Raw genomic sequence first — 27,363 nt, 5'->3', positions numbered from 1 at the left:
GATGTCAAGTTAACAGAAGGTTCAGAGCAGCGGCAGACCTATCTTGGTGCCACGCAAGTTATTGAAAGTCATGTGTTTCGTAGTGGTGCTGTGCCCTGTCCCATGTATAAGGGGCTTCAGGTTGATCCAGTGACAGTGAGTGGTGTCAGGGAGATGAATGTCTGGGAACTTGGAGAAAGGGGGAGGACATGCCACCTCAGACCACCCCAGCCAAACCACTTCACGTAGGCATTCCCTTGCAGACTAATAGAGACCTCCTTGCCGCCACCTCCAGTACATTCGGCCATCACCCATACCTTATCTGCAAAAAGGAAAGTTACAATAAAGTTAGTCAGACAATTTTACTATATTACAAAGCATATAATGAGGCACTCAACACTAGTAATACCAATTAATTAAATATATGTGTGCAATAAATGTCACTGCCTACCTAATGTTAACTACACGTTTAAACATGTGATTTTAATATTAAATTCTATATTTAAATATGTGAATGTTATCAACTTGCGTCAGCTTGGAAAATAACGTTATCAGTATGACTGATCATGGACGTTAGATGACAAATTGAGGTGTTACTTTCTTAATATTCACCGATATCCCTGGGAATTTGTGACTGGTTCTTGGCGTAGTGTTTAATGCAGGCGTTGCATTTATCGATCATTCACTTATGCGGTCTACAACTACCGACCTACAGTCACAGATGTAGCTCTAACGGAGGTGTCTTTGTTGTTAACGTTAGAAAAAATGCAACGTTGGCAAACTGGCTAGTAGTTACATTAATATGACAAGTTGATGACGTCCATGCTTCATAAACTGTACTGACTGTGTAATCTCCATGTACAGTCAATGGTTACTCCATGTTGAGATGGCATACATTCAGATTGAGATATTTGAAAACAGCAAAAACTAATAAAACCGACTAAACATGCATCGACTCTTATGGGAGCTGTTTGCTAATCTTCACCTCAATGACTAACTTAGCCTACAGTTTACAGTAACGTTAATGTAGCTGCTAACGTTAGCATGTAATTCGCTGTCCGTATTTCTGTTGTTAGCTGATTCGTATTCACCATACGTAATCAACATAATAAGCTCTCTTAGACGTATTTAAGAACAACAATAGACAAAAAAAGGTAGATCTTCATTGTATGCTAAATTGCTTTCATATAGTCTAACATTTGCAGAAGTTAATGTCCGAATTAAAAATGGTATTATTGGTGGAAGCTGGAAGCTAACCTTTGCTACTTTCTGTAACATTAACGTTAGCATAAATTAGCCAGTGCTAGCTTTATTTTTTTACACCTGAAAGGGGTTTGAAAAATAAATTCACTGAGAAACGTTTGGACAATTAGTGAAAACGACTTGTAATGACAGAGTGAAATACCAATTTAACCTATCTCCCGGCCATATTTGGTAGTATATTTGCCTCTGGCATGTAGATTGATAGGCATAGATAGAAGCTAACTTATGATTTGTCATGCAAGACAGAGAATGGAACGGTTAACATTACTAGCCTAAGGTGTAGACATTCTATGCACTGTGGTTTAGCTAGTTAGCTGCTATTGTTGCATCAAGGACAACACTTAGAGCTAACATTAGCTTTTTTTTTTTTTTAGATAGGATGTAATGTGGTAACGTTATGTGCTGGAGAGTATTAGAGTGGACGTGTAGAAATTGAAGACACTTGTACTGTGCTTAATTTCATGGAAATGGTATTGCAAGGAATGTGTTTTGTTTTTGTGCACTATCAAACTACTTTGTCATGCTTTGTGCACTGACATTCTTGCAAAACCATTCACACCCATGCTAAATTATGGAAATGTAAAAGTTGAATTGTATTGAAAAGGACCATGTATGGTCATGTAGTGCATTTGAGCACTGACACCCCTTTTTTTACATTTTAGAGAGGCAACACTCGAAAGCTACATCAAGGACACCAGAGGATGGACCAGAAGACCTGAGACCAAGACGACCCAAGCCCAACCCATAGTATGCTTCACTGACAAATGTTGATGCTTCATCATCACATAGACCAAAGGTAATCAAAAATTAATGTTTACTTTTTTTTTTTGAGAATTTGTACATTTGTTTGAGTAGTTTTGATATTTTGAATGACAAGAAATTATCTTCAAGCTACTGGGGACACAAAGTGAACTGAAAATATACCTTTCCAACCATATCTTTCTATGATGGTTGGTACAGCTTCACTACAGTCTCAGATAGCAGTCTCGGATGGGAGACACTTCATGAGTGGGAATATCCCAGGACATTACATATTACGCGAGTATACCCTTTACCAACGCCACTCTCATTCATGCTGTATATTCTGTTCACTTGCAGGTTTCAGAGAAGGCTGGTAGAGCTTTCTATGAGTGTGAGCTGTGGGAGATAACCAAGAACTGACAACCACCTACAGAAGAGGTGGCGATAATGGCTCTCCAAGAGGAGGTGAGTCTGAAGGCTTTTATTCAACAAGGTTTGTAGAGTGTTTTCATACAGATGTGAACTTTTACAATAAAATGTACATGTTTAACTTTAATGAAATAGCAGCTTCTTGGTTGTACAAGTTTAGTAAAAATTTGAGGATGAAACTAACTTTTCCTTTCAGTATGTGTTCTCTCTTCTGTGTATATGATATATTAGTTGTGTTGTCTCATTTATAAGTGTTAGGCTGTCTGTGTGGACTGCTTCCCATTTTCGCCTCACCATCATAGATCTTTTCTGTGTTAGTAAACTGTAACTATTTGAGGTCCTAATTGATTGTGCTATTTTTAGGAGGCACTTAGAGGGAATGCCTGGACCCTGAGAGGACTAAGACGATCATTGGTGAGTTTATTTTATTTGTATGTCTTTCTCTCCAACTCACTTTGTATTTATCTCCAATTATCATGATAACACAACCGTGTTTCTGCACTTTAGCATCTGTATTTGTGTCACTAATATTTTGCATGTTCTATTTGTATATGTTCTGTCTTATTCAGAGGCCACCCTGAAGCAGTTCCCAGGCCAGACACTCACTCCAGATTGCTGGGCCAGGCAATAAATGCCAAAGTGACAGAACTGAGGTTCCATAACAAAAACAAAGATTTCAATAAAATAGAATAAAAGATAACATAAGTGTTGTGTGTTTCTTCCTCTTTATACTGATACTATGGTTAATTTTAGGTAAACACAATAGTGAAATATTTAATGATCAATGCGGAAAATATCAAACCATAGTAGAATATGAACTATATTAGAGAAATATATGTCTGAAATATATAGATCATGTGATCAGAATCTTCATCAAGGGTCATGTGATCATGCTTCTTACTGCCATATATTTAAATATATTTAATTATATGCATAAAATATAAGAAAGTGGCCAATATTGAATATTTACTTATATTTTGAAATATATTGATACATACAAGGAAATATATGTATTTCACATAGATGTAAATATATTTATTTAACATAGATGTGCTTATACTGGAATATGTTCAAGCTACATATATGTGAATATATTATTTTTCTGTATGGGTAACATTTACAGTGGTCTATATGATAGTGTATTGGCCCTGACTAAGTTCGTGTGATGTATAAACCCCAATCCTTGTTGATACAAGTACCAATATTCCGGCAAGAAAGTTTTTAATCACATTAAGATTTTCGCCGAGAAAGTTTCAAACTATGACCATAACGGCCTTTCCACCAATCAGAGGCATCACTGTGGAATTGTTCAGGATTGTGGGTAATGAAGTACTTATCCAAGAGATCGCGAATAAAAGGCATTTATCTCAAAACAAGGTTAGTGCCCCATGAACTCTTGGTGTCTATAGGAGCATATACAATCGCTTAGTATATATAAATTGCATTGAATTTTTACATCCGGCATCGGCTGTGGGCGGGACTGTGCAGCTCTATAGAGAATGAATGGGGGAAATTACGGAGGTTATAGTTTGACGATGTCATACATAGACATATTATGTCTATGATGTCATACTCCCATGCGGGGCAGATGCTATATACCACGGACATATTTTGGTGGGCCACCCAAAATCAGGTGGCGGGCCGTAGTTTGGGGACCACTGAGCTAGGTGGTCCGTGAGTTTTTTTTTTTTTTTTTTTTTTTACTGGTTAAGTGGTCCTTGGTCTGAAAAAGTTTGAGAAACACTGATGTAGATAGATAGATACTTTATTGATCCCCAGGGGGAAATGCAACATGTAGCCTCAACTACACTCTCCACCAGCTGCTCATAAAGTGAAGTAACTCAAATAAAGTCAATTAGAGTGGAGTTTAACTCAACAAGCACTGCAGGATGGCATACATTACATTATAATTATTATTTAATAGGCTACATGAAATCTTTCTGGAACATCAGGACACGATATGCAGATCTTGCTATGACAGGAGCCCAGCACTCGGGGGCGCTCTACTTTAGAGCAGCTTCCTGTCAGGCTGTGACGTGCAACACGGAAAACCCACACTCACAACACCACTAATGTGACTGCCAGTGGCGACGACTAGATTTCATACCGAACTTCTGGTAGCCTAGTTTGTACAACCATGATGCAATTTTTGGTAAGTACATTGTCTTGTTCAATAAAACCATGTAGAATCCATCTGAAGACTGTTTATCTTGCGGACTGCTGCACACAAAGTGACTAAAACGTTTAATCTGTGAAGGCTACTTGAGCTACCGGTAGCTTAGTCGCTATGGTCGCTACATAACTACATCTGACTGACATTGGCCGAATAGCCGAACAGTTCCATCCTACGCTGCTGACTAGAATGAGCTTTATCATACTTATCCAGCAATGCACGCTATTTAATACACTAAATGGGCGAGACCGACGTTAACACATAGACTAGACTACCATTATAATGTTAACACCAGTGGAAGTTACAGCGGAGGTAAAGGTTAGTCAGTGAACCATGGTGCCAAGATAAGCCATTATCAGCTATGTAATAATAATTGCCCTAAATTCCGATGTCCTGTGTTGTACTTTCACTTCGGCAGGTCGGGTTCACTCTGGGAAACGTGGTCGGAATGTACCTGGCCCAGAACTATGAGGTGAGTTAGAGATCTCTGATTATCATCCAACTCTGTGTTATGGGATACATGTTCTCTATGTTATAATAATCTAAAAATAATATAGGCTACATGCTATAAGACACTGGCGTTATAGGATACATGTTCTCTATGATGTTATTATAATAATAATATAATAATATTGGCTACATAAGACTATATAGGCTACATGCTATAAGACACTGGCGTTATAGGATACATGTTCTCTATGATGTTATAATAATAATAATATATGCTACATAAGATAGATAGATAGATAGATAGATAGATACTTTATTGATCCCCAGGGGAAATTCAAGTAAGGCTACATGCTATAAGACACTGGAGCTATAGGATACATGTTCTCTATGATGTTATAATAATATAATAATATAGGCTACATGCTATAAGACACTGGTGTTCTTGTGACTGATGTGGTAGCAAACGTGCTAACATCACCAGTAGCATGACGGTGTTGTGTGCCTTCTGGTTTTTCCCACCTACTGGTTTTCTTGCGCGTGCTCGCGTTGCTCACCACAGCTGCAGGAGTTGTCAAACATTCACAAACAAGTTGTTTTAGACGGATTTGAAGTCGCACATCATATCAATCCCATGATCATTACACTACAACCTCTCGTACAAAATACATGTAAAATAAAGGCTATGATATTGCACACTTTATAGCATTAAACTGGATTCGAACCTGCAATAAATACGCACATCTATGAACCAAACAGACCTGTTTAGCGCATTATTTCTTTGAGCCACTCCAATTCTCTAAACACGTCATCAAATCACCTATCAGTTAACCACGCAAGCAACACCTTGGCAACATTTTGTCTTGCGTTAGGTGACACAAATGGTATTGCCTTTATCTTATAACTCCTTGTCTGAGCGACTACCAGGCCTATGGTTTTGAAAAGTCAAATGTTCCCTGACAAAGACATTAGAAAATTAAGAATGTTTATTGACTTGAAAAATATGCAAATTTTTGCAAACTCCCTTCATTCAACCCTTGAAGACATTGCGGTCTGGTGCGGTAAAATGTAGATTGTTTCTTCTCTCGTACCATTTAATTTCTCAGAATTTAGGTCTACTAGGCCTACAATAACGTCATCACCAAATACATCTTTTATTACAGTGCATGAAAATGCACTGTACTGTTCTTCCTAGGCTTCTTCTTCTTCTTCTAACGCAGTTAATGCAGCTTCAACCGTTTAACGCAGAAACTTCATTCAAACTATGTTACGTAGGTCTTACTTAGGACAAGAGTGCTATGTATTTTTCATCTTTGTAACTTTTATACTTTTTAAACTATTAATTAAAAACTATCAACATTTCCCCATTGACTTAACATTGCCCTTTATGACATCACAGCAATTAGAATCTTCTGCCAGGTGGCCAGGCCACCTGGATCAACTGTCAGTTTCTTACGGTACCGATCCACTTGTACTTCACTTCATTTTGTCATGTCGCATTCCACTCTAGTCCTATGGGTGACGTCAAGCGACTTTAACGCGCCCGCAAAGCATTCCGGGAAGGCAGCGCTGCATTTGAAATAATGTCGCGCATCAAAAAGCTGGCCGATGCCCAGCTTTACGCCCCTGATCCACTAGCACGCAATGCGAATTCCCCAAATCGCGACGCTACCCTCCATGAAGACGCTTTGATGGGCGTTCCCTTTTGTAGATGTGTGGAAACGGCAGGGCAAGAGCAGGTAGCCTAGTAAACAACCAAACAAAATGTTTTCCTCCACTATTTTGAAATTACCGAGGGAAAGTCACATCTATAAATTAGTTTGCAAGTTGGGCGGTCATTTCAATCATGAAGTTGTCCCTGTAGGATTCTAGCCACACATCATACAAACACGGGAATGTAGACACTGCTATGATTATTTTTTCTCATCTGACATGTTTCTGTACGTTGGTGGTAACCACACTACCGGAAAATTAGGTTTTGTTTAGGCTACGTGATGATGGACCTCCCCTGCGTTTTGCTCTGCTATTGGATACTCGCCTCGCGATGGACGGATTCATTTGCATAAAGTTGGGGATTGCTGAACTTTTTGACGCGCCGCAGCCACAGCACTCGTCGCACCGCATACCCAGAATCCTATGCGGGTGCGGAATTCGCTTCTCATAGAAATCAATAGGGATACTGCGTCGCGGTGTTCGCACCGCGTGCTAGTGGATCAGGGGCGTCATGCAAATGAATCCGTTGAACGCGAGGCGACTCTCCAATGAAAGGACGAGTTTGTAGGTCCTTTGTTCTACCACAACGGTGCCTGTGAAACTTTGGTTCCGCTTACAAGACAAATAATGTTTTAACGATCTCTTCCACGACCACCTAGTAGTCCATAAAACAAACGAAACTAGGATTTGGATGAATATATTGACTGTTGGTGTTTCTGGTGAGGATTTGAGATTGCTTTGAGTAGTTTAAATAAAACAAGATTTCGAAATGGCTTGCATAGTTTGTTTAGGCTATTAATGTGTTGTATACTGTTAAGTACATGCCTAAAATTGCGGTCCATTTGTGGAAAAACACTTAAGATACGTTAAAACGAACTGAGTATGAGCTGGTAACTGACATTTTAAACAAAACACCCACACACGACTGAACGAGGGGAGGCAGCGCGACTCCACGCGTATGACGTGTCGTGCAAGTGGATCGGTACCGTCAGGCTTTAAGCATACAAACTGGCTCTATTAAGACTACACACCCTGTTCAACTACTTCCTCTGCCAAAAACTGTTTCAAAATAAAAGTCCTCACTACAATGGGTGTGTTCGAAACGGGAGACAGCTGCCTACTGCCTCCCTCCCTACATAGAGAGCTGTCTCACTAGACATGACTTTGGATTAAATGCATCTTTTAAAAATGAGCGTAGCACTCCTAGAATCTTTGGTTAACACTATGGTATGACGTTAGCAAAGGCCTGATGTTAAACTATTAGCTTACGTAAGCTAGCAGGCTAACGGTATAAATTAGTTTTACGGCCGGCAGATATATCAGACCAGATGCTATTAATGGTTACAACAATGGCATAATCAGATGGTAAATTGTTTATTTCTAATCTGTAATCTACAAATCTAAGCAAAATAAGGTCACACAAATGACATTTTAAACAGATTCAGCAGCCATTACTGATGTCATCCGCCATGTTTGTTTACCTTTCACAGCTGTTTCAGACGTTGCCGCAAGGGATTATGGGTAGGAGGGAGCATGAAGTGTGCATCGATGCTGCCTTCAAAAATGACCGTTATTTGGGAATTCTAAGATATCTTAAAAGGCAGCAGAATTTGTTTTTTCGGTTTCGAACCGCACTTGCTGCCTTGCTCCCCAGTTAGATATCTTAAAAGGCAGCAACTTTACCCGTTTCGAACACACCCAGTATTTCACTGTTAAACAATTTAACCCTTTAAACTACTGAACTTTTTAACTGTTCAGCCATTGTAACTATTACTTGTTATATGACTCCTACCCACTGTAGCTAGTTAGCATGTTAGCATTTTTAGCAAAACTGCAAAAAATGATTAGCTAAGTTAGCTAAGTAACATGGTTAGCATGTTAGTTAGCATAGCTACTAAAAATGATTAGCTAGGTTAGCTAAGTCACATGGTTAGCATAGTTAGCATTGCTAGCATGCTAGTTAGCATAGCTACTAAAAATAATTAGCTAGGTTAGCTAAGTCACATGGTTGGCATGTTAGCATTGCTAGCATGTTAGTTAGCATACTTAGCATAGCTACTAAAAATGATTAGTTAGGTTAGCTAAGTCACATGTTAACATAGTTAGCATGCTAGTTAGCATAACTACTAAAAATAAAAACATTAGCTCTGGAGAGAGTCATGCATGTGTTGCTTTTTGCGGGATCGCAAATTGTTAGTTAATGCTAGTTTTCAGAACATATATTTTTTACATGTCTTTTGTCCAAGTGGCTGTAATGTAGCCAAGCGCTCATGGCGTATGAAAAGCGACTTCAAACCGCCTAAAACAACTTGTTTGTGAATGTCTGACTACTGCTGCAGCGCATGCACGCGCAAGGAAACCAGTAGGTGGAGAAACCAGAAGGCACACAACACCGGCAATCAGATCAGGGACTAGTGTATGTATGTGTGTGTATGTATGTATGTCGTTAACAATGTGTGTGTTTGTATGTGTATGTATCTAGTTAGCGATGTGTGTGTGTGTGGTTAGCATTGTGTGTGTGTGTTTGATAAGAACTCTTCCTGTCTCAGGTACCCAACATCTCTAAGAAGATCGAGGAGTTCAAGAAAGATGTGGAAGCCAAGAAGAAGCCCCCAGAGTGAGCCGTCTGGGGCGTGGGGGGGGGGTGCAGGGTGTTTAAACCCCAGCTGGGCTCTGTGGAGAGTGACGGGGAACATCTTCCTACTCCATACAAGAGTGTATAAGGACTTGTGTTTGATATGAGCTTGTGTATAAGGACTTGTGTTTGATATGAGCTTGTGTATAAGGACTTGTGTTTGATATGAGTTTGTGTGGAAGAATGTGTGTTTGTGTGGAAGAATGTGTGGAAGAATGTGTGTTTGTGTGGAAGAATGTGTGCTTGTGTGGAAGAATGTGTGCTTGTGTGGAAGAATGTGTGTTTGTGTGGAAGAATGTGTGTGTGTGTGTGTGTGTGTGAACTGATACTAAGGCACAGATCACCATGGCATCATAGTTCTCCCAAATACAAAAGCAGCTCAGCTGAAATGGATTGGGACTGATTTCTGTACATTACTATACATATATGGGACTGATTTCTATACAGTACTATACATATATGGGACTGAAATGGGACCGGTTTCTATACATAAAGGTGTGTCCTTGCTTTTTTAGAGTGTTTGTGTGCCTCTATTATTTGATATTGCCCTTTACACTGAAACTCTTTAAAGCTGAAAGCATATTGAGAGATGCTTGGCTTTCCTGAGCATGTAAGCCCTGATGGCTTTGTTGAGTGTGTAAGACCTGATGGCTTTATTAAACTGGATCTCTAATTCATGCAGGCTGTGGTGTGTGTGTGGGTCAATAAGCCACTAGTGTCAGTAAAACTACATAACATTTTTCACCACTTACAGCAATAATGCAACAACACAGGAATCAATGTTTGTGGGGACGAGACTAATTTAATTGTAGTGTCTCTGCTTGACATGTAAAGTGATAACAGTGATCTGTAATCAAGAGGAAGTAATGACAGGCGTATAATCCTGATATTTAAACCACAGTTTGTGTGTATGAATTTGTGTGTGTGTGTGAGTAAGTATGTATGTGTGTGTGTGTGTGTGTGTGTATGAGTAAGTATATGTGTGTGTGTGTGTGTATATGTGTGTATGAGTAAGTATGTATGTGTGTGTGTATGAGTAAGTATGTATGTATGTGTGTGTGTGTGTGTATGAGGCCTGTGGTGCAGTGGTCCTGCAGGCTAGTTGGCACAGTGCAGTGTTGAGTTGGGCCCCCCCTGCTGGACTGGGCTGAGCTGAGGTCACTTCCTGCTCTTGGGCGCCCCCTGCTGGACTGGGGTGAGCTGAGGTCACTTTCTGCTCTTGGGCTTCCTGGCTCGCCTGCCTCTCTTCCTGCCAGCCTCCGGCCAGCCGAAGCCCCGGAACTCCAGGCAGTCCATGGCATTGTGGGAGATGTAGTATGCGTTCTTCATAGCTGCTGGGCTAAGGATGTCCACCTCCGCACACGACGACTTCACGCTGGCCGCTCTCCGCCGGGAGGTCCGTCGACGCACCGGACGGACACTGTGGGAGCGCGGCTTCCTGCCCTCTGCTGGCTGGACAGAGAAGTGCAGCAGATCAGACCAACTGACCAATCACATCGATCTATTCAGATCACAGACCAACTGACCAATCACAACCACACACATCCATCTATTCAGATCAGTGGGGCAGTGGTAGTGTAGTGGTTAAGGAGCTGGGCTAGTGTGCAGTGGTAGTGTAGTGGAGCTGGGCTAGTGTGCAGTGGTAGTGTAGTGGTTAAGGAGCTGTGCTAGTGTGCAGTAGCCTGAAAGTTGTGGGTTCAATTCCCAGCTTCCACCGCTGCGCCCTTCAGCAAGGCACTGAACCCCAAGTGGCTCCGGGGACAACGCAGTCCCTTGTGATATAGTTGAAATGTAAGCCACTTTGGACAACAGTGTCTGCTAAATGTAATGCACATGTTAAAATCCCAAATCAGTTGGAACCAGTTAGGGTTAAAGTTATTGTATATGGTTACCATGGCGTGACTTTCAGATCGGGACAGGCTCTCTGGCTCCACCTGGTGGTCTTGTCCTCCCTCTGCCAGTAAAACAAAGAGATAGAAAAGCTATAAGTATATATACTCTTTTGATCCCTGTATAAGTATATAAGTATACTCTTTTGATCCCTGTATAAGTATGTATACTCTTTTGATCCCTATATAAGTGTAAGTGTAAGTATAAGTATTATATACTCTTTTGATCCCGTGAGGGATAGTTGGTCTCAGCATTTATCCCAATCCGTGAATTAGTGAAACACTCAGCACACAGTGAACACACAGTGAGGTGAAGCACACACTAATCCTGGCGCAGTGAACTGCCTGCTACAGCGGCGCAGTGAGGGGTTAGGTGCCTTGCTCAAGGGCACTTCAGCCGTGCCTACTGGTCGGGTCACGGCTGCCCCAAACCTAGACCTTGAGCTACACTGTGGCAGAAGACACCCCCCGTAAGAAAATGTTTATGTATATTGTATATTATATATTTATCATTTAAATGCATCAATCAGGTGCACTTGTGCTGTAGCCTAAACTATTTTGCACTTCAGACAGTTCAGAAATGGTCAAAAATAGTGTACATTTCAGCACTCCTTGAAATTATGCCGTATTGGTCACCTGTGTTGTTCAGCTAGTTAATCTAAGATAAGATGGGGCACGTGTGTATATATAGTTATCTTGGCCATCCATACATGATATATATATAGAGCTATAGTTATCTTGGCCATCTATATATGCTATATATAGAGCTATAGTTATCTTGGCCATCTATACATGCTATAGTTATCTTGGCCATCTATACATGCTATATATAGTTATCTTGGCCATCTATACATGCTATATATAGAGCTATAGTTAGGCCATCCTTAAAAATATTTTCGTTTGCCGTAACCCGACCGACCCTGTCAATTTAGAACCGACCCAAATATTTATTTTTTTCCCCTTTTAGTCCGACCGACTTGCCGGTTGTAAACTTGCGTTAATACCGACCGATTGTTGTTTTTTTACTCTAAACAACCAATACAAATGCAATAAAATAATATTTCTTTTAGTAGGCCCAAGTATTGTGAATATAAATTGCCTACATGCAAACGTGGCTCACGTGTGGCGTCATCTCTACACCATTGGTTTTACACATGTCACACTATGGCCTACGCTTCGTTTCATTCACACAAACTGATAACGCTTTTACTTGGCACGAAGTTCTGGAAGAACTGTGGCCAGATCTTTTCTCATCCCTCCTCCCCCTAGTCTAACGGTGACCGTGTCGGAGTATTGAAATTGGTTGTGGTCTATTCAGCATTTCTCAAAATATGGGTCCGCAACATGGAGACTGCTGGTCCGCGGAGTCGTGGAGTGAAATTAGGCCCGGTGCTTCATCTGATAATTTGCTGCGCAGTTGATCAAGAAACCGCGGATCGACGAAAAAAGAAAACAAACGTTTCTGCTATCGATGTCATTAAACATGGAGCCCTACAATTAAGTGGTGGTATGAGCATTCATTCAGTGCGCGTCTGCGCGAGAGAAACTGAAACTAATCGATAACGTTGGTATCAAAGCTCCGCTTCAACCTGTTGGAAGGCTATTTATTTATTTAACGAAACTTAATAGAACGACGTTGTTTTTTGGAACTTCCTTAGAAACAGAGCAGAGACTGTATAATACACTGTATAGCATTGAGTATTGTATAGTCAAATTTCAATATAACGTGGCTAAGAGCTATTGTAGCCCACATATTGTAGGTACATGTAGATGAGCCCTATGACCCAAAAGTCTGCCATGACCGGGCCTCAGGTCAAAGAAGTTTGAGAAAGGCTGGTCTATATAACCTGCATCAGAATGAGGTTTGCAATGGTGCGCCTGAAGGCACGGGTTGAAGACCCAGTCAGTTACGTCACGATATGCACATTTGTGTAAATTCATTCCTACGTAATCACCATGACCAAAATTGTACTTTTTTTTTTTTTACTTTGAATCTTGAAAAAAAAATATTGACCTACCTACCGACCCATTTTTATTTTTTTTTGGCTGTTACTGCAAACAAAAATATTTTTAAGGATGGCCTTATCATCTACACATGCTATATATATAGTTATCTTGACCATCTATACATGCTATATCAGGGCTCTACACTAACATTTTTTTCCAGGAGCACTTGTGCGCCCAAGTTAAAAAATGTAGGAGCACAGACAAAAATTTGGGCGCACAGTCAGTTCTGTGCTTAACTTAAACATAATCTGACATTACACTGCAGCTAACACTTAAACATGCCAATGCACCAATTGCGAATATTAAGAATGACTGACAACATTTAAGCTACAGGAAATAGGATTTTAAAGATCAGTGCCTACTTTATTTTCAGTCTGTTCTATTTTCCTACATTTTGTTACTGTAAAATAGTATAATACATTGCCATATTTGCATTTAGCCTGTATATCAAGTATCCTGCCAAATGTAGGCTAATTTATTTATTTGTGAATCCATCTGTAGCTAATCCAAATATGCCCATGGTGACCTATCTGACTGCATACTGCCTAATACTACTACTAACACAGTCCATTTTCTCTTCCACAAACCCCAACATAGGCTAATCAACGATATATATATAGGCCCTATATCTTTATACTTTTACTTTTTATTTGAAATATCTGCATTGATGGGGGCAGTAGGCAAACGTTAGGCCTACTTTCGTTTTGCACTTCAGCTTGTATTCGGTGTAAACAAACAAGCATGCGTGGAAGCCTGGAGTTGTCAGTAGCGTTCTACCTTTGAATAAAATGGGAGTATTACGGGAAGCTACTTTTGTGCCTGTTCGCTACAGCTATATTTTGCATATTGCAGCCAATACGTCAACTGGGCTAAAAGGCATGTTAGGTTACCTTTCCTTCTCTCACTGCATTCTCAGAATCTCATCCTGTTCCTCCGATATCCGATGAATTCGGTGGATAGAGGAACTAATTTCTTCAATCTTTGCATCTTGGCTGGCTAGTCTAACTTTCCACTTTTTCTGCGTGCTCTTGGATTTGATAGAAGCGACTACTAGCGAGCCACAACGCGAAACTGCTAACGTTGATAGGAGGTGTAGTTTTTATGCTGCATTCGCGACGTGATTCTTTTGCACCAGTAATGTTTCTTGATGTTGCGGTGTATTTTGTAGACAAACATTGACATGGTTAGAAGTCATTCGCACCAGTGCGCCTAACTACGCATGTGCGAGTGAAATGGACGCACTGTAGAGCCCTGTATATATAGTTGTATAAGGGAAAAATGACAAAAGACTACAAATATAACTGGGAAGTTTGCCCATTAGGGCCTTTGCTATAAAGATTAAAATATGGATTTTAATGGATATTTGTCTACGTATTTCATTTAAATATTGAATGGCATGATCAATAGTTTAAACACTTGAATGTGAAACTAAACTCATTACAAGTGAGAGAACTTGAGCACACCTGGGGATCGGTGCACACTGCAGGGGCGGAGCTTGAGGGGGTGCGGGAGGTGCGGCGCGGTGCGAACGGCGCCCCTCCCCCACGGGCCTCTCCCACGGCACAAAGCCGGAGGAGCTAAGATCATGCAAACGGTTTCTTTACAATCATTTTCATCAGAGTGGGACGTATTAGGCTTATAGGTTGCCCCAGTCAGGACGGGTTATGACTCACGGTTGCTGAAAAGTTTTGAAATTTACTTTGATGATTTAGTAGGTGTAAAATATTGAATAAAATGTTCTGCTGTATGACTGGCTTTATTTGAACTCTTCTAACTTTACGACGTGCAAATTTACAAAATTGGATCAACGATAATTGTCTCCTACAGGCGTCAATGAGAGAACACTTACACTTACATGATTTTGGTTTCGATTTTCTAATTGGAGTAAGTCTTTGTGACAACACGTCATGATACATTTGATAATGTTTGATCGTTGTTTTGGTATGAAGCATCTTTGACGTAGCCTAATGAATGCGCTCTAGAAAGTGAAAGTAGCCTAACCTAGGCCTATGGGCTCTGTGTCTGAGCTGTCTGTGCACGTCCGCAATTGATTACGTTCCTCAAATGGAGAACACATCAATCCCATGGTATTTTTTGCCCTAAAATGCATGAAACATGCAAGTTCAAAATCCCGCCGGTACGTTACTACGGAGCCCTGGCTATGTCATGGGGGAAAAAAATAATAAGTTGTGGCCACGAAATAGCAATTCGTTCCCACAAAATAATAAGTTGTGGCCACAAAATAGCAATTCGTTCCCACAAAGTACTAATTTGTGGCCACGAAATATGAATTCGTTCCCACGAAATAGGTAGGCCTATAGGCTGTGCACTGGACAGCTGGATGAGCAAATCAAGCGCAACTCCTCAAACAGGAACAGTCGCTGTCACACAATGGACAGGGATAGTATGGTAGAGGGGTATTTTAGGCTGGGAATGAAATACAAAGACATTTTGAAAAGCCTGGCATTGGAGGGATTCATTATTAGCGAGAGGCATCTCCACAGACTATTAAGAGCCAGGTCGCTGCACCGGCGTAGGTACGACTTGAACGTGTCTCTCTCGTTTGTGTTTTCTTATAAGGCGGCCGTGAACATTAAGTTCTATTAAAACATGCATCAGATAGCTGGAGGTGAATCTTCATTCCCCCCCCCCCCCCCCCCCCCTCCTCACTCTCACTTTTTCCCCATCCTCATCTCATCTCACGCCTTCTACCCACACACCCATCACTGTTCCATTTCTTAGTTATTATTTGCATACGCCGCGCGCTGATGAAATCATATATCGGGCACTTCTATCTTTTGTAAAACGTCGCGTCGCAGAGGTGCGCTGACCCGAGGACCTGTGCCGAGATAGATGGACGGTCAGGAGCAACGCCGAGGCTGATGGAGAACCGGGACAAATGAAACACTTGAATGAAATGAATGAAACGTAATTTACAAAGACATTGTAAAACACTGAAAGTTAATATTTTGTCACTAGCAACCTACATCTGTCCTCTGTCAAATACAGTTGCATTTACAGCTCTGAACAAAACCGTTCAAGAGTTATTTAAGGAGAAGTCGAACGTGCGTTATGTTTCATTCGTCCCTCCTGGCTGGGACAAATGAAACAGCATGGGGGACGAATGAAACATACAGCTTAAATTATGTAAACTTCCCACAACTTCAATATTTAACATACCATGAATGGTACTTCAAGTATGTGTTATTTTAGATAGATTGCTGCTGGGCTATATGTCCTGGTTCATGTCTGGTAACAACTCATTGCCGTCATGGTGATGCACGTATTTCGCGGTTATGGAAATGGCACTATGCCATTAATATAGCTAGAATAATGCATGTTTCAAATTATATAATGTTTCTATAGTACAAAATGTTATTTCACTCTGTTTTTATGTGGTTAAAGCCACCACACATCCAAATAAGTGCCCTTCATGACCCACAGGCCGTCCGTCTCCATAGGTTAACATGGCAAAACTCGACCCCCTACCTGATAGCCCATTCGCCTGCATAAAATATAGTATAAACACAGATAGGCCTACGTGTGCATTGACTTAGAATAAATGGGGTTTACTGCCTGGTCGGGACAAATAGGTGTTTCAATCGTCCCCCCATAGAAATTTAACATTATAGGCTGTTTTGCATCCATTACAAACAAACATGCAATGTGAACGTCTGGGATTGGGGAGAGCACTAAATGCTCTACTGAACTAGATGTACCGCATAGCGGTACAAAATATGACCACCGCTCAGTCCTGTACATCCGTTCCGCGAAAATAAATCACACTTCAATTTGTCTCCATATTTTACTCCATCCCCCACTCTTGAAACTTTTGTGTATGCTTGTTTGGCATGCCTGAGTGTGTGTGTGTGCGGCTGCACAGAGAGTAGCCTACTGGTGCTAGATTGAATAGATTGTAGAATAGCCAAAGAAGATGTAGCATTGTTATAAAACCTTTAACATCTCTAAACAATCACAAGTAGGGCAGTTCATCACAGTTCATCCATTGCAACTGGATTGATGAAAGGTCACTTACACCTGTAGGCTACATTGTATTTGGGAAAAGCAAAAGGTATCAGCATAATGTTATTTATTTATTTATTTATTTATAAACAAAAACATCTCTGTCAGTTCCGTGCCGTTTTCAACAGCTATCAAAAACAAAGGTCATTTTTGGATGGATGGATTTTTTGTGAATGTTTCTTTTTCTACATAAGATTTTAGTCATCTTTAGTTCATGTAATACTTTATTGTCAATGCACAAATTAAGTAACAGTAGTCTGAAACGTTATTGTTAATGCACAAATTAAGTAACAGTAGTCTGAAACGAAATGCTGTTTTACATCTAGTGGTGCAAATAACTGACATGTCCAAATGGGCCTTGATGAAATGCGTCGCTAGACTGTTCATACACATTTTAACGGGCCAAAGTTGAAGAGCTGTTGTCCGTTATTGTTCGTGCAAATATAGGCTGATTCATGTTTCCTTGCATTGTGTAACTGAGGTCCATGGCTAGTCTGGCTTTCACCAGACCAACCTCAATCTTTTAAGAAATCAAAAAATAAATAGCGGGCAGATTAGGCTGGGTTCACCAAGCCTAGTCCATAGGCACCCGATATTGTTCACGCTCTGGCTATTCTAAATGCAAAAATGCATCAGGGAGTTATGACAAAACTGTAACTAACACACTAGATCCTAATAGAAAGCTGTTAGCTTCCCTAAGCTACAGGTAGGCTTATAAGGTAGGCCTATTTACAACATAAATTGTCAATAGGCTATGCTGGCGACACAAATAAAATCTCCTTTGGAAACCAATGGCTTACGCCTTACAGTAGTATCAAGCGGACTTAAACTGCCATATCGTGGCGAAAAGTTGTAATAAAATTCACGCAGCTCCATGAGTCAAGGAAAGTAATGAAGTACTTTCCTTGACTCATGCCACTTCTAAATGGGACCCACTACACAGTAGCTTAAGGTGTGTTGCTAAAGCAGCCATAATGAAATGAAGGTGTCATTGTTTGGATACTTCACACACACATGCTTTTTAATTTCACAGACTACAACTACCAAGCTGGAATCAAAGCACATCGATTCCCCTCTCACACCCTGCACGCACTTAAAACAAAATTTACGCATGTATAGGCAAAACTGTATCAGACCGGTGTAACGTTGGTAAATCTTCCATTGCACAGAATGATTTTTGTAGCACATGCAACAAATGACAGTCGAAAGATAAAATTACAGTGCTGCTATCAATTTGCTTGGTATAACCGCATTTATAGTTTTCTACAAATGCAATCAATCAAATTGGCCTCCATCACTCAACCAACGCTAACGGTAACATTACCTAGGTCCTTATTGATATTATAAGATTAACGTACCTGCAGTAAAAACCAAGCATGTCCGATAAACATCCTCAGATTTATTTCGGCTTCAAGAAGAAATGGGAATTACATTTCATGTGAACATCATCCTATCCTTATTAGACGTTCTCTGCGGTAAACTATAGTCCTTGTAGGAAGCGTCCATTGTTATTCCAACCCACGTTTAACTTCCAACAAAATTACGTCTCACTGCAATGATGCGCCATCTAGTGGACAAACGACTACTTATCGCCAATACTGGAAATGCAGCCATGATGATGATGATGAATATAAATTTTGGCTTTCTTTTAATCCTACTGAATTTGTAATTATGTATCGGCCGTTCTAATACCGATAGTATGTGGGTGCCTGTGTGTGTGTGCATGTGTATATGTGTGCACCGCCATCTACAGGCCAATGAGTGTACAGTCACTAAATGTACACATAATCTATTTTTTTTAAGACCCCCCCCCATGGATGAAATTCTACGAAACTTGGCATACCCCCAGAGAATGCCAGGTCAATCATACAAATAAAATTTGGTGCAGTTCTGAACATCTTAACTGAAGATAGGGGCGATTAAAGCAGAATAATATTGCATTTTCATTTTTTACCGGGGGGGTGCAAATCACAAATGAGTGATTATGGGCCAGATTGATGTGGGCCCTTGAGACCAACATACCATAAAAGATTCTTCATCCTCGGTGCCATGGTTCAGGTAGTTATTTAGGAAAAACTGCTTTTTTTGCGGTTCGGGGGGCCCAGCACGGGGGGGGGGAGTGGACCCCGGGGACGAAACGAAATTTTTCCGTAAAAGTGTAGTGGGGCTACATACCCACCAAATTTCATGTGTCCCGGTGGTTCGGTGTCCCGGGTATCGTTGAACAAAAATTCAGGAAGTAGATGACGGGGGAAAAAAAAAAAAACTTTGACAATCCCTATATGACCGCTTCGCTAGCGGCGGTCATAATAAGCATGAAGTCAAACCTTTTAAATGAAAAACACTCTTTAATAATAATAAAAAAAATAAACCGCTAATGAAGTAAACTTGTGACCATCAGAAATCGTTTATCGCCTGTAACTCCGTGATAACAGGACGTAACAGGAAGGCATTTGGCTGAGCAACGGAGGTTAATATGCTCTATGTTTTGTCCAAATGATGTCTGTCTATCATCGTTGCACTCGGAGAAAACCAGAATGTTTCATTCGTCCCCCGTTTCAATCGTCCCGGTTGTACCCTACTGCAAACCAGAGAATTGAGAGCTGGTGGGGATTGATGAGAAAAGACACGACAGGCTTCTACTGGCGCTCGATTTGCTCACCCAGCTGTCCAGTGCACGTTAGATAATACATATTTCGTGGCCACAAATTACTATTTCGTGGGAACGAATTAATATTTCGTGGCCACAAATGACCTATTTCTATTTCGTGGGAACAAATTACTATTTCGTGGGAACGAATTAATATTTTGTGGCCACAAATTAATACTTTGTGGGAACGAATTGCTATTTTGTGGCCACAACTTATTATTTTGTGGGAACGAATTGCTATTTCGTGGCCACAACTTATTATTTTTTTTCCCAAAGACATATCCGGGGCTCCGTACGTTACATCTCGTTACGTACGTTACAGCTACTAGCCTACAATAAATTAATTGAACAAACTCAACTGACAACAGGTATATCTACTGATTCGGTCATTGAGACTACAGAATACAGTACAACAAACTTTCTGTCTTTCTGAAGTTTATTTTTGTATTCCGGGGTACAGTAGCCTAATTGCCTAATGTCTTGACAATAGTTTTTCTTACCGGCTTGCTGTTTAAACTGACTGCGCCGCTCTGAACTTTCCTGCCAGGTTTATGACGTAAACCACTACATCTCGGCTCTGCTCGGCTAAAATCATCGTGTGGGAAATCAGATTATCTGTCAATACTGTGCTTTGAAAGTAAGGGATTTTTGCTCAGTAATAGTAGGCCTAGGCTACATTTTGTAACATTTATAGAGAAACCGAGGGGAAGTTAAATTAAAAATAGTTGGAAATTGAAAACACACACCTACAAAAAAAGATTCGGGGCTTTTAAAAAGAGATTCGGGGCTTGAGCCCCTGAAGCCACCCCCTCGCTCCGCCAATGCAACCACCCAGCAGTAACTTCTGCATTCAGTGAGATTTGCACCGGCCTAATTTTATTTCTGACTCTTCCCGTCACCGTTGCAACCTCTGAGCGCTCATTCTCCAAGTTAAAGATCATTAAAAACCACTTGAGGAGCACAGTGGGACAAGAGAGACTGAGTGGACTTGCCATGTTGTCCATAGAGAATGAGAGAGCAAAGAAAATGGACATAGGCCTACACAGAGCATCGTGGACGAGTTCGCGGAGCGCAAGGCTCGTCGTATGCCCTTCAAATAGTGCTGCGTATTATTATTGTTTTATTATTAGGGGTCATGTAGCCTAATGTTTTTGTTGTTCTCTTGGTTACACTTCATGTACGTTCGATGGACTTCAAAATTACATAGTTGCTCTCCGTGGCGCTGACGCTTGTAAGACCCGCTGTTGCGGGCATGTGTAGCCTATGTTGTAAAATTATGTTATGATGAGTTTAATAAAGGGCCCGGTCATGTGCCCCGCCCCCGGCCCGGCTCTGACTTGTTCCGCCACTGGCACACTGCCTAGGCTAGGCCTACTTATTTATTGTAGGGGTGCTGAGATTACATTTACTGTAGGGCTGCTTGAGCCTAAACTCGCCTATGTCATAGCCTACAGGTCTAACAGTGACGCTGCGTTGATCTGATTCTTACAGCGCTGTTTGAGATATAGGCTGCATGCCATTAGCATGCCTGGAAAAGTGGCATGCAGCTCTTCTCCAGTTTTCTCTTGGCGCAAAAGTAACTGACCTCTTGGATATCGGAGGCCCACTTGGCTATCAGGCTAAGGTCAAAACGACAACTTTTAAACATTTAAAGCTCATTTATTATTAAGACTAGACGGCTCCTACACGCTGCGGACTAATATGCTTACTCAGGCATAATCACCACTCTCTCTGCTAAATATAATATGTCGAGACTGCAGGCTACTATATGCATGTTATAAACATTCAAAACAAATATGCATATTATAAACATTCAAAACAAAGAAGCTTTAAACACCCTGCAACAAGTGTAGGTTAAAAACACAACTCACCCACATCCACAGACTCGTTAATGTAGCCTATGGAGGCATAAAATCGTGTTTGTTGACGGCAGGTTGTCGTAGAGACCAAGCGGGTCGTCTCGCTCTTCCCGTTTTCTCGGCTGTTTCGCGTCCAGTCAGCGGGAGTTTAGTAATCTTCAATGTTTAATGATACGACACCACACGTGCGCACACGACGCTGGTAATCTGCAATTTACTCCCTCGACTGCATCATTGCCGGAGATGTTGGCTTCAGCGCGCGGGGGCAGCCGTAGTAGAATTGACTCTATCGTGTGCACCGGTTGCTCTCTCTATCGTTGTTAAAACAAACTGTTGCGACATGTAATGTAAACTATGCTAAAGAGACCTGATAGAAATTACACTTTGAATTGAAGTAGCCTAGTCATGAGTCGACCCAACAGCAGGCTACAAGTCGGAGGAACGCGCGCACACACACACACACAGTTCGGCTACTTTGAGAGACCAGAAAACCCTCCTAGGATTGAAATACACTCTCTCTCTATATATATATAGAAAAAAAAATCTCTCTATATATATAGAGAGAGAGAAATTAAATTCTCTCTCTCTCCAGACCCGGCTGCAGAGTAGCCTACAGTGACGGAGCAAAACATTTCATGTCACAGTTGAATTAGCCTAATGTTAACCGCGACCGTCCACGAGACCCAGCTGTGCTCTTACATTATTAAGGCTCTTATGCATGTTGCTGCTGACAGCTTTGCCTGTCTAACGAATGTTATCTCCGCGATTTAAGATTGTTTGTGTAATGTATAGGCACAGCACCCAGATAGCAAGCATAGTCGGCCCGATTCTGGCTGAGTGCTGGCAGTGTCGGCTGAGGTCCGAGTCGGCTGAAGCACAGTAAACACAGTCGGCCCGATCCTGGCTGAGTGCTGCCACTGTCGGCGGAGTTTCAGGTCGGCTGAGGCACTGTCCCCTTGAATGGGCCGACACTGACACGCAGTAGTTGGGCTGATTACTGAGTGTCTTATTTGGCCCGATTGGGGTTTGATGGGCTACTGCCAGTTTTCGAATCAATCTCGGCAGACGGATTTCATACAGTGTGTGGCCCGATACTTCAGGAACGAACACTGATCAGTATCGAGGCTGTTGGCGGCAAAAATGAAACATTTAGCGACAGCCGGACGCTAAACGTACATGGCCCAATTCTGTGAAGTGACTGTCGGCCCATTACATGTGGAAGAGCCACGAGCAGAGCAACTGTTCAGTTTGAAACCAGCAGGACGGCGCGAAACTGTCTCGTTTTGGACACTGCCTGTGGTAAGTAACATGCAACTTTACCTGTTATTGCATGTAAATCATTATGAATGTACGTAGGCTTATTATTGCAGACAAAGTTTAACAAGTAGCATAACAAGAATGGGTGTTTCAATCTAACCCCCTTGAAGATGACGAAGCTAGCGGTAACATACGTTATGATTTCTTAGCCTACTTTGTTGGCCTAATTAGCTGCTACCTTTAACGTCAGTGTTGGTGGTCAAAAACGTTCAGTGCTGTAACGTTAGCTATACTTGCATAATTATGTGGTTTTCAAAGAAAAGTGTGATCTAATCATTTTAGAAATAGCTTAACAGTTAACCAGTATTGCATGACTTAGAATATAGCGATTGGTAATTGGGCATTTCATCGTTATCTATCCAACTTCAGGCACTAGGCAGGCAGGACTGAGACTGTATGCCTTAAGAGAGTGTGTGTGTGAGAGAGAGAGCGATGGTAGCAGGGTGGGTCCTGTCCTGGTCATGTAAAGCTCATCAAAATCTGTATTTTAAGGTCGTTCTGTATTTTGTACTGAGGGGTTGTTTTATGATCATGTAATCATTTTGAGCACATATACTTCCATTAACCTAACGTTACTGTGACTTTTGTTAAATGTACACCTCAGAATCCAGGCCACACTGACCAGAGACCTGCCTGCACTGAAGGCTACCCATGTATACATGTGTGAACCATTTCTTGTGTTGGAAAAACAGGAGACCTGAAGAGCTCTTGGTAAGTTGTACATTGATTTAATAGAATAAGTAATACGTTTTTGTTTAGATGAGCCAAATCATAGGAATCAGCTTTCATCTAGGCCTGTGTTTTGTGATGTGTCATTTTTAGATGCTTTTGGTTTGCCTCATCCATTATGTCAGCAAAGAACAGGAGTGGGCAGGAAACATGCGCTGTTGAAAACATGGCCAACCAACTGGAGCACCCACAAGGCTCTTGTGAAGGAAGTCCACAAGTGCTTCAGGTCTGTATGTGTTGACAAATATGTCTTGCTCTTGGTGATTGTTAAATGCTGATATATTACCAATGACAATCACACAATGTCAATGTTGCCCAAAATAACTACCAGGGAGGTGTTACCAAGACAGCTGCAGAATGGCAAGACTGGGCTTTAGTAATATTTTGTCAGACAGTAAAGGATACATAGTTTAATGATTTTTTTTTCTTTTCTTTTGAAATGACATGCTGTCCATGCATCTCAAATTGAAGGATGGATGGAAAGAACTCTTTGATCAACCCCCACAGAGAGCTGAGGTGGCTATCTGTAAGTATATTTGAGTGGACAAACAGAACTTCTGACAGATGACATGTTGAAATCTTGCTTTAGACCTCATAATGATCTTATAATATTCTTTTATACCTAAATGCAGTTTGGAGACACCCCCGGCTGGTAGTGCTGCTGAAACTGGTGGAGGCAACAATGAAGCGGCAACAGAAAGAGAAGGCAGGTGGCAAATGTTGCTGCTATTGAAAAATACTTTGAGAGTGAGTATGTGTGCATGTATGTAGCTGGGTAGGTCATGGTACATGGTACAAAAATACAGAATTTAAAGCACTTAACACTTAACTCACAACCCACAACTACTGACAATGGAATTACTCTTTTAGAGTGAGTGAGTGAGGGAGAGAGATAGAATATTTCTGTAAATGTTTAATGTTAATTTAGAATCATTTATTTCTTTGAATCATTATACAGTTTTAAAATGTTTAATTGTTTGTGTTTTTGTATATGAAAGAAGTCGATTGTTGTAGATAAAAGTAGATTGTATATTTTAACTTGTTTAATTTCTAAAGTGTATATATGTAAAAGCTTGTATAATTTTTAAATGTTTGTTTTATTTGCAAGGTTGTGTTTGTCAAACTTGTTAATAAAAGTAGCTTGTGCTTTTAATTACTAGTTCTGGATTTGTGTTTATTTTCAAGTACTTTTGGTAGTTAGTGGGCCACATGTGGCCCGGGGACCCAGCCGACATTCAGCCAACACTCAGTCAGATCAGTTTTATAGTGTGTGGGCCAGTACAGGCCCAGAGGCCCAGCCGACACTCAGCCAACACTCAGTCAGATCAGTTTTATAGTGTGTGGGCCAGTACAGGCCCAGAGGCCCAGCCGACACTCAGCCAACACTCAGTTATATAGTGTGTGGGCCAGACCTGGGCCAACAGAATGCATGACAGTCATTTCACAGTGTGTGGGCCACACCTGGGCCAACAGAAACAATAAGAGTCATTTCACAGTGTGTGGGCCACACCTGGGCCAACAGTTCCAATAAGAGTCATTTTACAGTGTGTGGGCCAGACCTGGGCCAACAGAAACAATGAGAGTCATTTTGCAGTGTGTGGGCCACACCTGGGCCAGAGGAAATTCTTTGTGTCAGTTATCAGTAATTGGGCCATTGTTGGGCCGGAGGCCCAGCCAGAACTGGGCCAACACTCACAAAACCCTGAGGCAAGGTAGTGGGCCAGAGGTGGGCCGGTCAAATTTTGCTATCTGGGCACGCACTTTAATTTCTCTATTTTTACAACCGGCTTTCCTAACAAACGCATTTAATTTCAAAAAGCAACCTGGTCAATCGCTAAAAACTAAGTGCACCTAGGCCTACAACTCTACACATCCAAAAGTGTAGAAGCTTCCATAGGCTATAATAACTTGTTTGACCGTTTAGTCCAGGGGTGGGCAAACTGCGGCCCGCGGGCCGGATCCGGCCCGCCGAGCATTTTATTTGGTTATCAGGCTGCTCGCTATTTTTTTCCTGCGATAGAGACGACGTTGGTTAGCCTTACTGCAAACTGCTTTTCACTCTCCTTAGAGAACGTTTGCAATGTCCATGTCAAAACATCATGTTAAATAGAGATAACATCATGTTAAACTAAGTTAACTCTTAGTTATCTCCTTTGCAGCAGATCTAACGTGAACATTATGCGATCCATTTAATTGGGAACAGACCTTTATATGGCTCTGATTGGGAATGCGTCTGCACTCACGAGAGGGAGAGAGCCGTAGGTTCCAGCTGGCTTGTCATTGTTGATAATTATCTCCTTATAAGAAACTTTTAAAAGGAAATCATGAAGGCAACAGTAGTTCCCACTACTGACCATTTAAAAACTGTGAGAGGGCCCAGCACTAGCCATAGCGGAGCAGGCAGATCATTGAGAAATAAACGTGAATTAAAGGAGAATTCCGGTGTGATATTGACCTAAAGTGTATTGAAACATGATACCGAGTGTGAACGTATGTCTCATAGCCCATCTCGGCTTGTCCCCTGCACTCCAAAATCTGGCGCTAGTTAGCCGATGCTACCAACAGCTTTTTCAATAGTGGTGCTTCGGCATCGGGCTAGCCATGCAAATAAATCACTGTTTTACACCCATTTACAAGGCTCAATGTATCTCCTAGACTTCCGAGGGCCCTGACATTTAAAACGAGACATTGAAAACTTTGAAAAAGCACTGGTAGTTTACTTACAAGACGATTTATACATACAGTATCTTCACGAAGTTTAGCGTTTGCAGCTGTAACGACCCTCTCTAGTGCAGGTGTTAATTGTGATTAAAATGTCATATATGACATCTGGGTTCTGCTTCACATCAAGTGTGTCATCGCTCCTCAGAGCTACTTTGACCACGTCCCTTGCCTTTCCTAAAAGCCTTCCCTGTACCTCATCTGCCTGTTCAGCTGCTGTGTAAGACTGTTTCCTAAGGTGAGCTTTTGTCATGGCAATCCATTCCTGGACGGAGTATTTGTCAGAACTGTTTCCCCTAAAAGTCACGGGTTCACGTTCAGTCTTGACATGAACTACTACTGGCGTTGTGTTCTGTTGTGTAGGGCCTTGAGTAAGAACAGTCACTGGTTTGTCAGTCGAAGGTGTGTCATGTGCATTAGTACAATCAGTAAGTCCAGAAGAGAAAAGCCTAGCTACAATGGAGTTACCTATTTGCTCTCCCAGTTGGCCTACCATGTCAGTCAGGTGTTGTATGGCAATGTTGTCACTCACTGGAGTAGAAGCCTGTGCATTCTCCCTCAAAAACAGCTCACTAGGAGACCAGCCCGGGCTCAAACCATGCCCTCTGCTCCCCACATTATGTTTTTGAAGACCACCCGCACCTTCACTACCATACCCACTAGACAAATGAAGACCCCTGCCCCTATTCATGGAGGACCCTTTTAACCCATTGATCTGACCGCTATTCCCCTCAGCCATGTTAACTTGAGTAACACAAAATTAGAAATAGAAATATTAATGAAAAAAA

General features: G+C 41.4%; 2 protein-coding genes and 2 long non-coding RNA genes across 5 annotated transcripts; 3 read left to right on the top strand and 1 right to left on the bottom strand.

Annotated features, from left to right (window-relative positions):
* The first annotated feature begins 1,182 nt into the window (after positions 1-1,182).
* Positions 1,183-3,112, top strand: LOC121705477. The gene is made up of 4 exons (XR_006030807.1): positions 1,183-2,038; positions 2,341-2,448; positions 2,776-2,826; positions 2,982-3,112. It is a non-coding gene; the product is annotated as an uncharacterized LOC121705477 (long non-coding RNA).
* A 1,322-nt stretch (positions 3,113-4,434) lies between these two features.
* On the top strand, positions 4,435-10,057 carry stmp1 (short transmembrane mitochondrial protein 1). Its single transcript, XM_042086417.1, has 3 exons — positions 4,435-4,564; positions 5,004-5,057; positions 9,295-10,057. Exons 1-3 carry the CDS (start codon positions 4,550-4,552, stop codon positions 9,364-9,366), a joined length of 141 nt encoding a protein of 46 aa, XP_041942351.1. The 5' UTR covers positions 4,435-4,549; the 3' UTR covers positions 9,367-10,057.
* A 99-nt stretch (positions 10,058-10,156) lies between these two features.
* LOC121705419 (small lysine-rich protein 1) lies at positions 10,157-26,658 on the bottom strand. Of its 2 annotated transcripts, none has more exons than XM_042086405.1 (3): positions 26,579-26,658; positions 11,273-11,334; positions 10,157-10,832 (listed from the first exon to the last, which is right to left on the bottom strand). In XM_042086405.1, exons 2-3 carry the CDS (start codon positions 11,273-11,275, stop codon positions 10,587-10,589), a joined length of 249 nt encoding a protein of 82 aa, XP_041942339.1. In that variant the 5' UTR covers positions 11,276-11,334; positions 26,579-26,658; the 3' UTR covers positions 10,157-10,586. The 2 variants fall into 2 exon arrangements, with proteins under 2 accessions (XP_041942339.1, XP_041942330.1); XM_042086396.1 differs by lacking the exon at positions 26,579-26,658 and adding an exon at positions 21,821-22,316.
* LOC121705445 lies at positions 22,615-24,948 on the top strand. The gene is made up of 5 exons (XR_006030786.1): positions 22,615-23,107; positions 23,730-23,836; positions 23,948-24,080; positions 24,326-24,380; positions 24,487-24,948. It is a non-coding gene; the product is annotated as an uncharacterized LOC121705445 (long non-coding RNA).
* Positions 26,659-27,363: the final 705 nt, after the last annotated feature.

The sequence above is a fragment of the Alosa sapidissima genome, chromosome 1, assembly GCF_018492685.1.
Source record: "Alosa sapidissima isolate fAloSap1 chromosome 1, fAloSap1.pri, whole genome shotgun sequence".
In the NCBI taxonomy this organism is placed as follows: Eukaryota; Metazoa; Chordata; class Actinopteri; order Clupeiformes; family Clupeidae; genus Alosa; species Alosa sapidissima.
This window is presented reverse-complemented; position numbering and strand designations above follow the sequence as displayed.

Coding starts and splice junctions, on each gene's coding strand:
- stmp1 (XM_042086417.1), top strand. Junction 5,058..9,294: donor ACCTGGCCCAGAACTATGAG/GTGAGTTAGAGA, acceptor TTCCTGTCTCAG/GTACCCAACATCTCTAAGAA.